The sequence below is a fragment of the Hermetia illucens genome, chromosome 5, assembly GCF_905115235.1.
Source record: "Hermetia illucens chromosome 5, iHerIll2.2.curated.20191125, whole genome shotgun sequence".
In the NCBI taxonomy this organism is placed as follows: Eukaryota; Metazoa; Arthropoda; class Insecta; order Diptera; family Stratiomyidae; genus Hermetia; species Hermetia illucens.
The window spans coordinates 116,524,551-116,538,470 of NC_051853.1; the positions used below are offsets into that span (position 1 = coordinate 116,524,551).

Genomic DNA, 13,920 nt, shown 5'->3' on the forward strand with positions numbered 1-13,920 from the left:
CGAGACCTTTCATTTAATACCCCACATGACTATATTTGGTGAAAAAAATTTTACACCCTCCTTTTACATGTATGTTGATGACAGCACTCACAATTTGTTTTGATATGTTCCAAACCGCTTAAAGTTCGCAGCTCTTTGGAGGTCAGCGACCATAAACGAAGCTGCCGATATACTACCTATATTAAAATGACCTTGGTTTTTTAAGGTTTTGTTTGCAAAACAAAATCGTTTCAATGTCTGTCTGTCCGTCTGTCTGTCGCACGAACTTTTCTCAGAAACGACTATTCCGATTAGCACAAAATTTGGTGAGAAGGAGGGAACTGTGGACGCCCAGACGTGCAGCGAGTGATACCCTTCTACGTTGAGATTTAGGGGGATCCCCAACATGTAAAAGGGTGGTGTAAAAATTTTTTTCACCAAATATAGTCATGCGAGGTATCAAATGAAAGTTCTCGATTAGTAATTTTTGAAGCCGGTCTTAGTTTTGAGATTTTGATTTTGAGAGGCGGGAAGCGGGAGGGGTGTGAAGTGACGATTTCTTGAACGGGCCCATTTTCAGAAACTACCCAACCGAAAAATCTGGAAAAAACTATGAAGCTGCCTCTATATGGCTCCCAGGCGTCAAAATACTCTCCATATGGATATCTGTTCAAATTAAGTTAATAATAGTATATTACCTTATTTTTTTTTGGAAATTGAGTGTATCCCAGAGTTATAAAAGTTGTTAGTAGTATAAAATATAATATGAGGCATATTATCCCCAAGTTTTATCATACTATTAGTAACAAAGTTACAGTAGCTCAAAGTTGACTTTACCGTGTAAATTTACTGCAACTGAATATCAATATCACACTAAACTGGGTAGTCAGATATTCTAAATGCATATACATAACGGGCTACGTACAAATGGGATAGTTCTACACTTAAATATACTCACAGAAGAAGCAAACAAAACCTTTCATACCTGAAGCGCCGAGCTTCCCTACTTGTTATCTCTTCACGAAGCTTCTTAGCTCGTTGTTTGTTGCGCTCGAAATTAATCACATTCCACATTCGTCCAATGATATTTTCTCCTATCTAGGGTCGAAAATCACAACCGATAACAGCTTCGATGATGAAATCCGCGCACGGTTGTTGGCAGTCAACAGAGCCTATTTCAGCTTACAAAAACTGTTCCGCTCGAAACGTCTCACCATAGGGTCAAACCTCTTACTGCACAAGACAATGATCTTGCCAGTCCTTATGTATTCCTCAGAAACTGGGGTTCTTAGCAAGAAAAATTGCGAACTCTTGGCCGTGTTTGCGAGAAGAATCCTCCGAAGAATTCTTGGGCCTCTACATGAGGATGGACGATTCCGTAGCCTACATAACGACGAAATCTATGAGCAATACCATGAGCGTCAGGATACGGTGGGCGGGTCACTTAATCCGTATGGATGAGGATAATCTAGCCCGGTAAATCTATAAGGGGCTTTCTATGGTAGAAAAAGCAGACGACGCAGATCCTGCCTGAGATGGAGTGATGGCGTAGGTCAGGACGCCAAACAGTTTTTAGGGATATCGAATTGTTGGACCTCAGTGCAAAACCGGGATATCTGGAGTTCCTTATTGAGGCAGGCCTAGACCGGATATCGGTTTTTGCGCCGTTGATGATGATGATTCGTCCAATGTATTTTCGCCATTCGATTCCAAAAGATTTAACATTAACTCTAGCGATTCTCTATCCAAATCCATATTCAAAGTGTCCTGTGACAAGACGAACATTATAGTTGCTGTACACAAACTTAAACTTAAATCCTTCTTCGCATCTTTTAAGGCCTTGAAAAATTTAGTTGCAGTGCCATGTACCCGCACGTGCATACGGAAAGCTGGCGTCATACATTTTGAAGCAAGTTGCAGAGCAGAAAGGCACCTTGTTGATGGTGGGGGGGGATTATGTGGTTGGAGCGCTGTAGGATGTATTCAACGTCATCGTCCATTTCTTGATATTCACCAATCTCTTGAATTTGATGAGCAGTTTTAACGTTACGCACAGCCGTGTAATATTCCTTAGCTTTTCTGTCGCATTTCACAGTCATTACACATCATTTTCGAACTTATTCGAGTTTTGCCGTGTGGTGCGCACTATTTTTACTGTTCTATATATAAATGTTCTATAAGGAACATTTTCCTTCTTCTTCATCATTGAAATCCTCATCGAAAAGAGTTGATTCGACCGCTACAGCTGGGGTAGTCGATCCTTCAGGGTTTTGCGACTTTTTCTTATCTGCCTCCCATGTATGTTTATATATATGTTGTTTTGTGCCATTTCCTTGCTCGGTGACTAGTGCTCTACTTTTAAAAATGCTTCCTTTCTTTTTCGAGATCACAAGTTTCACACTGCGTTTCTCATCTTCTAGTGGGTCGTCGTTTTCCCCTATTTCCGTATTATTATTTAAAACTCTATTACTACACTTCATAGCATTTCAATTGTCCGAACTGCTCTCGTTAGGACTGTCTGTTTTACTTTTTGTCAATGGAGGTTCTGCAACCACTTCATCCGATTCACTCGATTTGGATGCTTCCCATGCCCGTTTCATCTTATTTTTTATTTTGTACTCTTTCACAATATGTTGTGCTTGCAAACTAAGAACTGGACTGGAACGATAGACACATCTCGAAGATCAACCAGAATGTCATCAGCTTGGCTTGCTGAAAAAGAAAAGTATTAAAAGGAAAGGTTTCCGATTAAACTATAGAATTTTATTTATGTTGAGGTAGCAAACACGTGTTTCGGACACAACATGTGTCCTTCTTCAGTGCTGATTTTGTAATGATTTGTTTTACCTAACTCTGTGCCTTTTATACCCCCGAATTAGACCAATTAACATGATAACTAATATTTAATTAACTAATTTGTCTGAAATTGTAACCTTCCTTAATTACTTACCCTAATTACATGGAATAAACTAGATGAACAATTGCCCATATCGGTGTTCAACAACTTGTTATGGTCGGTGTCTACTTTATGTTTTGCAACTGCAGACTTAACGTGCCGTAGTGGGTTTTTAGTCGCCAGTTCCGCTTCTTTAGTATGTTCCTCGAATCTTGTTTTTACCAATCGCTTAGTCTGCCCTATATATATATACTGGTGCATTCCGGACAAGTGATTTTATAGATCCCGCTCTCTTCCTCCTTGGATTTTGGGTCCTTTACACTACCTATGTCGCGTTTTGAGTTGTACATGTCTACCTGTTGGGACACCCTCTATTTTAAATCCTTTAAGCGCATTACTAATTCTAGGTCGCAACGAGGCGTATGTAATGCTCGATCTCACTGTTGTCTTAGCTTTGGTGCTTGGCAACGACGTCAATTGTTTCTTCCTTATTATAGCGTCTATAATGTCGGTGCTATAACCGTTCTTTCTCGCGGTGTCTTTGATTTATCTCGACCTGGTTAGGGGGATGTTTAGCATTCTATGTACCATGCAGTGGAAGACCGCGAATATGTGCTGATATGACCAACAGGCAGACCTAAGCAACGGTGGCTTGATACGCTGGATGGGGATTTGAAAGCCTCGAGATTGCACCCAGATCAGGCATTCGATAGAGCCAAATGGCGAAGCCGATCACGACGAGCCGACCCCCGCTTGTGAACGGGACAAAGGCTGAAGAAAAAGAAGAATGAATGGAAAGAGCTGCAAGGAATGACTCGTTGGGTGGTTGTGGCCTTCCTGAATATATCGAACTCGAGGTCTTCCCCGTTTCTAATGATTTTGATATCCAGGAATGGTATTTCCCCCATTTGTTCAGTCTCCATAGTGAATGTAATATTTTTATGGAGCTGGCTGATTTTTTCTAGCAATCCATTCAACAGTGATTTGTCCACGATGGCTAGTACATCATAAACATATCTAACCCAAAAAGTGGGCATTATCCCACGCTGTTTCATTAGTTCTTCTAGACCTGCCATAAACATTTCGCTTAGTAGATGGGAAAGTGGGTTACCCATCGCCGTACCTGCGGTGGTTTTATAATATTCATTCCGGAAGGTGAAATAGTTTTCATTCATACATATAGACGCTAGCTTTGTATATTGGCGATTCTCCCTCTTTTCCTTGGTTGAAGAGCGGTGTATGTTGAACCACGTTTCGAAGTTGTGTAGGGCCTGTTTGACGGGTATACTCGGAAACAGTGCTTTCACATCAAACGAAACTAGGATTTCGGATCTCGACTACCTGGAAGCTGTTTTTTACGGCATATTTGCTACGATAGTCACCGATAGGGTTTGCTTGTTGTAGCAACCATTTTGCAATGTTGTAGGTAGGGGAATTAGTGTCCGCGATAATTTCCCGTGTTTCGTTCCCATTTTTATGTACCTTGGGTTGTATTCTAAACCTAGGCAAAGAGGGATTAGGCATACGTAATGCGGCTAAGTTCTTAACAAGATCAACACATTCCCTTAGTGTTTTCTCCACTCTTTTGATTGACTCTGATAGGGGTTAGTTTGAAGGAGTTGCCGTTATTTAGTTTCTGAAGTGCCAAGTCTTCCTAGGTCATTCGGTCTAGTATTACCAGTTTGTTACCTTTATCCTTTTTCAGAAACCTAATAGCTCCCTCGACGTCTATAATCGTATCTTCGACGTTCATCTTCAAGTCCGGTGTCGCGTAGTTCAATTCTTAATTCAGTACCAACAATTCGTCATCCGTAATCGGAAACTTTTCCTTTTAATAGTTTTCTTTTAAACGGAACTATAGTAAACTAAGAAACTACTTTTATAAAACTTGGCTTGCTGCTTGTTCTTGGGTCGCTGTATTGATTTCACCTGCGATTGTATAATTCTATGCAGGTTCAGGTTGTGACGACACACTTTCTTTAACGGAGATTATATTGTGACGAAAATCACTTTGGAAAATTATGTGTGACGTCAATGTAAATCGTAGTAATGACAATAAGCCAGAGCACCAAAATTATATAACAGTAGAGCGAATATTTAGTTAGGATAATTGTTAGCAGATGACTGTAACGCTAGTAAAGAAGTCTTGTCAAAGGTGCAAAGTAGTTTCTAGTAAAGTGTTCACATGCCTTTCGGGAATATTGCGCGGGGTGTAAAAGTGCCGGAAGTCCGCCCACCTCTAGTCTAATTCCAGAGTTAGAACAGATCGCGCCGGTTATGAATACGCATCGAATTGTACCAGTTAAAGGAATTGTTCTATAATGACTTGTGCAGAACGGTTGTCTAAGTGTAAAATAAACGGTTAGATTAAAGTTATAGAACGGGTGTTTGTTTAGTGCTACGCAATCCAGTGATACGAACCTATGTAAAGCAAGTAACGTAACTAGCGGTGGGATTACGTAAAGCAAATTCGAAACAATTGATGACAGCGGTGGGATTACGTAAAGGAAGAGCGTAACAATATAAATGGGCAACTCGTCCAATAGTGGGGTGATCATCTCATGTGCTATACTTATTTTTTGAGGTAAAAGCTAAAAAACAGAAAATGCAGCACCCCCTTCAACAACATTTGAATGTAAATAATAATTCCGTGAACCACCTCGGATTTGCTTTTTCAAAATTAGTATACAAACAGCGGGGGGATGTGGCTAGTGTAAGCAAATTCTTAATGAAAACCAACCTGCTCTTTAAAGACAAATCTTTCGAGATTTTCTTTTGAAACAAAAACTAAATTATAGTTAATCTATGTCGAAGTTCCATTCGTAGAAGATAAAAATTTGTTTACTTGACTTCTGTATTGTAGCTTTCAAAATTGTAGACTAACTTATTCTCTCCCTAGAAGATTCTATAATACTTACTGTTCGCAAACCTAATAATAAAAACATTATATACACTGTAAATGGATGCTGCACGAACGACTCTACGTATGTAGGAACATAGAACAAATGACTCCCAACGTATGAAGAAACACCTCCAAGTTCACTATTTGCCAATTCTGACACCATATTTTGAAAGAAAATTCAAATTACTATAAGCAAATATAATATTAAACAAGTTACTTTCTGTATATTATGGTTGAACAACAGTATTTACAAAGAACACTATACCATATATTCACTTTATAGATAGTTCTTAGATCTAAAGTTACTTAATAAAGAACTGTTATGTTACGTTTAATTTCAATTCAATAAGTTCATCGAAACTTGTTTGTTCTTTGTATGACCAATTTATACTATCATTTGGTCGTATGAAATGTACAAGTTATCAAAATTAAATAATAATTATACTGGTTTTTAAGCAGCTAAAATGTTAGTTATTGCAGGATGTGCAATAAATTTTCACTTGAAATTATTCTTCCAAATAAAATTCCAATTTTTTATTTATTTCGAAATGTAAATTCTTTTACTCATAATTACATCTATACCAAGTAACTCAATAGGAATTTATTATACAATCGGACTTTCCATATTAACGATATTTCACAAATATAAAGGACCAATGGAGCTTTACATACTGAAACTTTTCAAATTAGTTTCCAAGAAATAAAACAGAAAGATGTGCTTATAATGCGATAGGAGAATAATTTCCTGGATCAGCTTACTTTCCATTATCTCTGGCTATAATTTTTATAAACTCTAGGTGTATTTCTTGTCGTCATCATTGAAGAAGAACTCGTATTCGAGGATGTTGACTGTCCTGTTTCTTCACTTTTTGTGTTAATGGAATGTTGAGTTTCACATTTCTTGAAATAGTCTATGAGTTTTCGTGTGGACTTTATATGTGATGTAGCATCATTCTGCAATCAAAGTTTGCAATTTAAATGGAGAAAACTGATAATTGCGATAAAGAGTATACTTACGTTTGCAGTAAGGTTGACGAAATTATAATACTTCTCTAATATATTAATGATATCCTTAAAACTATTGTCATTCAGGTAGGTGCGGATCACTTTTTCATTATCAGCACTATCATATATGAGGTATCCTATCAAGAGGCCAGCATAGCTCGCTTTCATCGTGTGTTCCATATGATGACCAGCTTTTTGTAATACTAGAAGTATCATAAGAGGTTTCAAGTAAATTGATAGAACTTTGTAGAAACATTAAAACCAGTTCATTAGGAATCCAATTTAATTAGTTAAAATTATTTTAATTAATTAAACGGACATCACTAACATATGGCCGAACGTTGACCCGATTCATCAACCATAAGGACGTATTTCATTCCAGATTTTATATCTTTACGCCCCGCACAGGTAGATGAAAGACATTTCAGACCACTTTTAATATTATCGTGAATTCCTCTTTAATCTGAATCCAGAGTAGAAAAATTAATCACTTAACTGATCAAGTGCAATAACATCACAATAAATTTCTTTCTTTCATGCATTTGAAAGTGCACTTGGATCACCAAAATACAATAAATCTTTTAGAGCTAATTGTAAAACTAAATTACAGATGTCAAAATATTATTAACATGATCACATAGGCTCAAAGATGGGAAATATTGTATAGTAGGTTGAGCTTCATCTTTGCTGTTAGCTGGCAAAAATACTACATAGTTAAAAATTCTACCTACACTTAGTTACAGTTTCTTCAAGTTCCTCTTGAGATTTTTTATTCCTTTCCGATGGATTTTCCAAAATTGCGTTTGTATTTTCCTCGGCCATTCTACAAGCAAAATATAATATTTAAAACCTTATTCAGTTAACAAAAATAGAACTGTACCTCGCTTGTTCTTCACATTTGTAAAAATATTCTATAAGAGCTTTAATGGCAGGCACTTTGACAAATGGATTTCCAAAATCACAAGGGGCGTGCGATTTCATAATTAGAGTTCGGTTTGGTACGGTGTACATGGTAAGATTGATTAGAAGATACAAAACCTGGAAAAATTAGAAAAACAAACAAAAGTAAAAATCAATTTTAAAGAGTTCAAAAAGATAACTTACTAATATGTTCAGTTCAAATATGCAACGCTCCGGCACATAATTTGGTGCTTGTAGTAATATATGAAAACTTGTATCGAATATGCCAGCTCTTTGGCCTAAAATCTTGCTACCCATATCACTTTGATTGAAAGGATGGGTCAAATTGATAAGGACCTTTAGAGTTGGTACGAGCGCTTCACGTATAACTACACCCGGATGTTCCTTGGGTGTGTTCTCCACAGTTGGATAAAGAGCAATCTCACTATCACACAGTTTGTACAGGCGGAAAAGTGTATCAATAGCATCGCCATCTTTATACGTGAGAATATATTCCTGATTTTCTTGATCCAACTCCGACACGTTTTCGAGGACACGTAAGCATCTTTCAATAGTTTTCAGTTTATCTAATAAGACTTCGGTCCAACTCACAACATAATCAGAAATTTGATGACAGCACTCACAAATTGTTTTGATGATATGTTCCAAACCGCCTAAATTTCGCAGCTCTTCCTTGAACCATTCTCCAGCCCGTTTGGACGTGAGCGACAATAAAGTTTCCATTGCCAACGAAGCTGCTGATATACTATCTATATTAAAGTGAGCTGCTTTGCCTTGGTTTTTTATCTCTTCACAGAGCTCCTTAACTCGCTGTTTGTTGCGCTCGAAATTAATCATTCCGTATTCGTCCAATGTATTTTCGCCATTTGATTCCAAAAGATTTAACATTAACTCTAGCGATTCTCTATCCAAATCCATATTCAAAGTGTCCTGTGACAAAACGAACATTATAGTTGCTGTACACAAACTTAAACTTAAATCCTTCTTCGCATCTTTTAAGGCCTTGAAAAATTTAGTTGCAGTGCCATGTGCCCGCACGTGCATACGGAAAGCTGGCGTCATACATTTTGAAGCAAGTTGCAGAGCAGAAAGGCACCTTGTTGAAATTGGATTATGTGGTTGGAGCGCATCTAGGATGTATTCAACGTCATCGTCCATTTCTTGATATTCACCAATCTCTTGAATTTGATGAGCAGTTTTAACGTTACGCACAACCGTGTAATATTCCTTAGCTTTTCTGTCGCATTTCACGGTCACTACACTATCATTTTCGAACTTATTCGAGTTTTGCCGCGTGGTGCGCACTATTTTTGATGTTCCTTCTTCTTCATCATTGAAATCCTCGTCATCGAAAAGAGTTGATTCGACCGCTACAGTAGGGGTAGTCGATCCTTCAGGATTTTGCGACTTTTCCCTATCTGCCTCCCATGTATGTTTATATATATGTCGTTTTGTGCCATTTCCTTGATCGGTGACTAGCGCTCTACTTTTAAAAATGCTTCCTTTCTTTTTCGAGATCACAAGTTTCACACTGCGTTTCTCATCTTCTAGTGGGCCGTCGTTTTCCCCTATTTCCGTATTATTATTTAAAACTCTATTACTACACTTCATATCATTTCGATTGTCCGAATTACTTTCGTTAGGACTGTCTGTTTTACTTTTTGTCAATGGAGGCTCTGCAACCACTTCATCCGATTCATTCGATTTGGATGCTTCCCATGCCCGTTTCATCTTATTTTTTATTTTGTACTCTTTCACAATATGTTGTGCTTGCAGACCAAGAACTGGACTGGAAGCGTCTGGACTTTTGGGAACGATAGGGGCATCTGGAAGATCAATCGGAATGTCCTCAGGTTGGCTTGATGCTTGTTCTTGTGTCGCTATACTGGCTTCACCTACGATTGTATAATTCTGTGCAGACTCAGGTTGTGACGGCACACTTTCTTTAACTTTACATCTTCGGCCATAGCTGCGAACGGATGGAGTTGACGTTAAAGGTGTCGAAGTGGATTCGGAGATTAACGTCTGCTTCTGAAATTTAGTTTGGCAAAAGTTAAAGACTATATATTCAAGGTAGGATAAAGCCTACATTTCATTTACAAGCAACGTAGGTAGATCCGAAACGATATAAAATTAAATTTATAGGATTAAAATTAAGAAAAATCGTCTTTCTAGACACGTTCGTTCGGAAGGATGCCAAGACACTTTATCATATTAACTGTTCAATATTAATAGACAAATTGTACATGATTTCTTTTGAGTTGAAGTTTCATTAAACATTTGCTAAGATGTAATTGTTAGTTACCATCTGCTGTGCCTCATCAGCACGTCAATCACATCTACGAGCTTTCGCTTTCGCGTGCTTCAGCTTCCAAAAACTTTCTGAGAAGCTTTTACTCCTTAATCCTCCTGGTGATACAGGCTACTATGGAATATTTCACGCCAAGTCATGGGGTACCTCGAAGCGGGATGATAATAATCAACCAACCTTGAGTTTTTGCAAGCAGGTAGGTAATATCGCGAGCGCAACCTCCGGGGCATTGGGCGCCTCACATATATGTAAGTCCCTTATTGGAATCAATTTCTGAGTGAAACGAAGAATTCGTAAATCCCAGCCCCGAACAGAGAAGTAATGGGAAATATGACTCTTATCGCATTGAATCGATACAAAAAATGCCTCAAAAGACTCGGTGCTATTTTAACATAACTCCGCCATGCTATTAACATAGTATGCTGGTCCCAAGCCCAGGTAAAGGAGGAGGGTTTGAGGCAACGTACTCTGTACTATCCTCAGTAAAACAAAAATAAAATGCTGAGATCAGGGAAAGAGATAAATAGAGTATAGTTGGAGTTATTCTACTATGCTAAATCCTACCTGATCTCTCTTGGTGACAGGCCCCGCGACAGGTCGACCAAGAAAATGCATAGAATGTCGTTACAAACATGATGATCGGATTAAGTCACAGGCCTCGGAGAAATGCTAGGGCGTCCACCTCAGTCGACGCGGCAGGACGGGCCCCGGTCCTGTCGAGAAATGGGCAAGGGTTCTTGACGCATGGACGGCGTCAGGACGTAAGCAAGTTAGTCCGCACACAACGAACAAAACAAATACGTGTCTGCACGCTAAATGTTGGTACCCTAACTGGAAAGACCGAGGAACTCGCAAGAGCCCTTCGGAAAAGGTGCATTGACATCTGTGCTCTGCAAGAAACCCGATGGTCTGGTTCCAAAAGCTGCGACATTGAACGCGAACGCGGTAAAAATGGCTACAAACTTCTCTATTTTGGTAACCCACACACTCAATATGGTGTTGGCATTGCCATCTCAGAGGGTTTCCGTGATGCCATTAAAGAAGTCGAACGATTTGATGATCGGCTGATGAAGCTCACCATTATATCAGCTGATCGCACTATTCACTTCTTCACCGCGTATGCACCACAGACAGGCCGACCTGATGCCGAGAAAGATGCCTTCTGGCAACTTCTCGATGAAAAGACTTGTCACGTGCCTGCTGACGATTACATAATCATTGCCGGCGACCTTAATGGTCATGTGGGTGAAAAGGCAGACGGTAACAGGTGCCATGGGGGAAAGGGGTTCGGAGCGCGCAACGAAGGTGGCGAGCGTATAATCGATTTTGCGGACACCCATGACCTTGTACTTATGAATACATGGTTCATCAAACGATTGTCTCATCTTCCCACATTTTATAGTGGGAACAATAAAACGCAAATCGACTATATTCTCATAAGACGTCAACATTTTACCACTGTCACTGATTGCAAAGTCGTTCCCTATGAGACCATCGCACCTCAACATCGGCCGTTGATTGCCGTCCTGCGAATTAAGCCACCGATAAAACGGCGTGAGGAACGCACTGGCCCGCCGCGCATTAAATGGTGGCGATTTGGTGAGAAGAACGAAGAAACGGTCTCACTCATACGATTGCCAACCATTACGAATGTGGAAGAATCATGGAACCAAATGAAAGACACGATCCACAAAGCGGCCTCTGCAACCCTCGGGGTCACCAAGCCGGGTAAGCGGTACATCAACCGAGATACTTGGCTTTGGAATGATGATGTTGAAATGAAGGTCCGTGAAAAGAAACGCCTCTACCATAAATTTCTCGACGATAAAACGCCTGCTAACTGGCAAATTTATAAGAATGCCAACCGGGAAGCAAAGAAAGCGGTCGCTGTCACCCGAGCGAACCATTTCAAAAATCTTTACGATAAACTGGACACTCGGGATGGCGAGAGAGATCTGTACCGACTTGCTAAAAGCCGTGATGAACGCACACAGGATATCGAACACTTCTGTTGTGTTAATGACAAGAACGGTACTTTGCTTACTGATCGTCGAGCCGCGACGGATAGATGGCGAGAATACTTCGAGCAGATTTCAACTGAAGAATTTGCTCATCCTCCACTTCCACAATCATTGCCGACATTTGGAGCAGTTCCACCAGTCAGCGCAACTGAAGTCGAGGAGGCAATAAAACAAATGAAATCGGGGAAAGCAACAGGACCTGACGATATCGCATCTGAGCTCTGGAAAGCAAAGAGCTGGGACCCAACACCGTGGCTGAGTGAATTCTTTAACCGGGTTATTCAGGAAGGAAGAACACCATCTGACTGGCAAGAAAGTACCACTGTTCCAATATGGAAAAAGAAAGGTAGTCCAGCAGAATGTTCAAATTACCGTCCGATCCGGTTACTTTCCCATACCATGAAGATTTTTGAACGCATTCTTGACAACCGTATTCGCGAAATCGTTGAAATAACCGTGAATCAAGCCGGATTTGTCAAGAACTGCGGAACTACTGACGCAATACACGCTGCGCGGTTACTCATGGAGAAACACCGTGAGAAGCATCGCCCTCTTTACATTGCCTTTCTGGATCTAGAGAAAGCGTTTGACCGTGTACCACACGAACTCATCTGGTATGCTTTACGACAACACTTCGTGCCAGAAGAACTCGTGCGCTGGGTTCAATTGCTCTACCACGATCCGAAAAGTAAAGTTCGAAGTATGGCGGGTGTATCAAAACCGCTTCGTGTCTCTGTTGGAGTTCATCAAGGAAGTGCCCTCTCACCACTCCTCTTTGTCCTTGTTATGGACACCGTCACACGGGATATCCAACGTCCAGCGCCCTACACACTGCTTTATGCAGATGATGTTTTCCTAGCATCTGATAGCAAAAATGATCTCGAGGAACTTGTTCAAAAATGGAATGATCGCCTCATGCAACACGGTCTCAGATTGAATTTAAACAAAACTGAATTTTTGACGACCGATCCCCATGAAACAGGCACAATCACTGTCAGCGGCAGTGATCTGCCCAGAACTGAGCGATTTAAATACCTCGGGTCAACGCTATCAGCCAATGGAGAACTGCGTTATGAAATTGCTTCACGCATTAACGCAACCTGGATGAAGTGGCGTTCCACAACTGGTGTCCTTTGTGATCGACGTATCAACGAACGTCTCAAATCTAAAATTTACCGCAATGTTGTCCGTCCAGTCGCTCTCTATGGTTCTGAGTGTTGGCCGACCATAAAAGACAATGAACGGCGTCTCGCGGTAATGGAGACGAAGATGCTACGTTGGACTAGTGGCGTCACACGTTTAGATCACATCCGAAATGAGGATATCCGCGATCGTTATGGGGTTGCACCGATCGTGGAAAAGTTGCGAGAGAGGCGTCTTCGATGGTATGGTCACGCAATTCGTGCAAACGAGAATTCACTTGCAAAGATTGGTCTGAACATCGAAGTCGATGATAAACGACCAAAAGGCAGACCTAAGCAACGGTGGCTTGATACGCTGGATGGGGATTTGAAAGCCTCGAGATTGCACCCAGATCAGGCATTCGATAGAGCCAAATGGCGAAGACGATCACGACGAGCCGACCCCGCTTGTGAACGGGACAAAGGCTGAAGAAAAAGAAGAAAAATAGCAGTACTACTAGCTCTCTTTTGTGATGAGTCGCTTCACTCACATGAATAAAAAAATAAATAAAACGTTGATATTTTTAGCAAACTGAAGGCACACCTCGAACTCGCCAATTTAGAAGACAATATCAACCGCATTAGGTGGTCCGAACATGTTGTACGCTCACGAAATCCAAAGTTGTTAGGGCAGGAAGCCGGCATAAGGATTAGCAGGCCGGAGATCACTGCAGTCTGCAAGGATATAGAAGAGGTCACCAGGA

General features: G+C 40.3%; 1 protein-coding gene across 2 annotated transcripts in view; it reads right to left on the minus strand.

The window, feature by feature from the left end:
* Positions 1-5,976: 5,976 nt before the first annotated feature.
* Positions 5,977-13,920, minus strand: part of LOC119657267 (protein wings apart-like) — a 42,322-nt gene continuing 34,378 nt past the window's right edge. For both annotated transcript variants that reach the window (XM_038064099.1, XM_038064100.1), the window contains 5 exons: positions 7,887-9,734; positions 7,663-7,820; positions 7,514-7,605; positions 6,795-6,985; positions 5,977-6,731 (listed from right to left, as the gene is read on the minus strand). In XM_038064099.1, the coding sequence (XP_037920027.1) occupies positions 6,543-6,731; positions 6,795-6,985; positions 7,514-7,605; positions 7,663-7,820; positions 7,887-9,734 (2,478 nt within the window). In that variant the 3' untranslated portion in view covers positions 5,977-6,542. The remainder of the gene's footprint in view (positions 6,732-6,794; positions 6,986-7,513; positions 7,606-7,662; positions 7,821-7,886; positions 9,735-13,920) is intronic.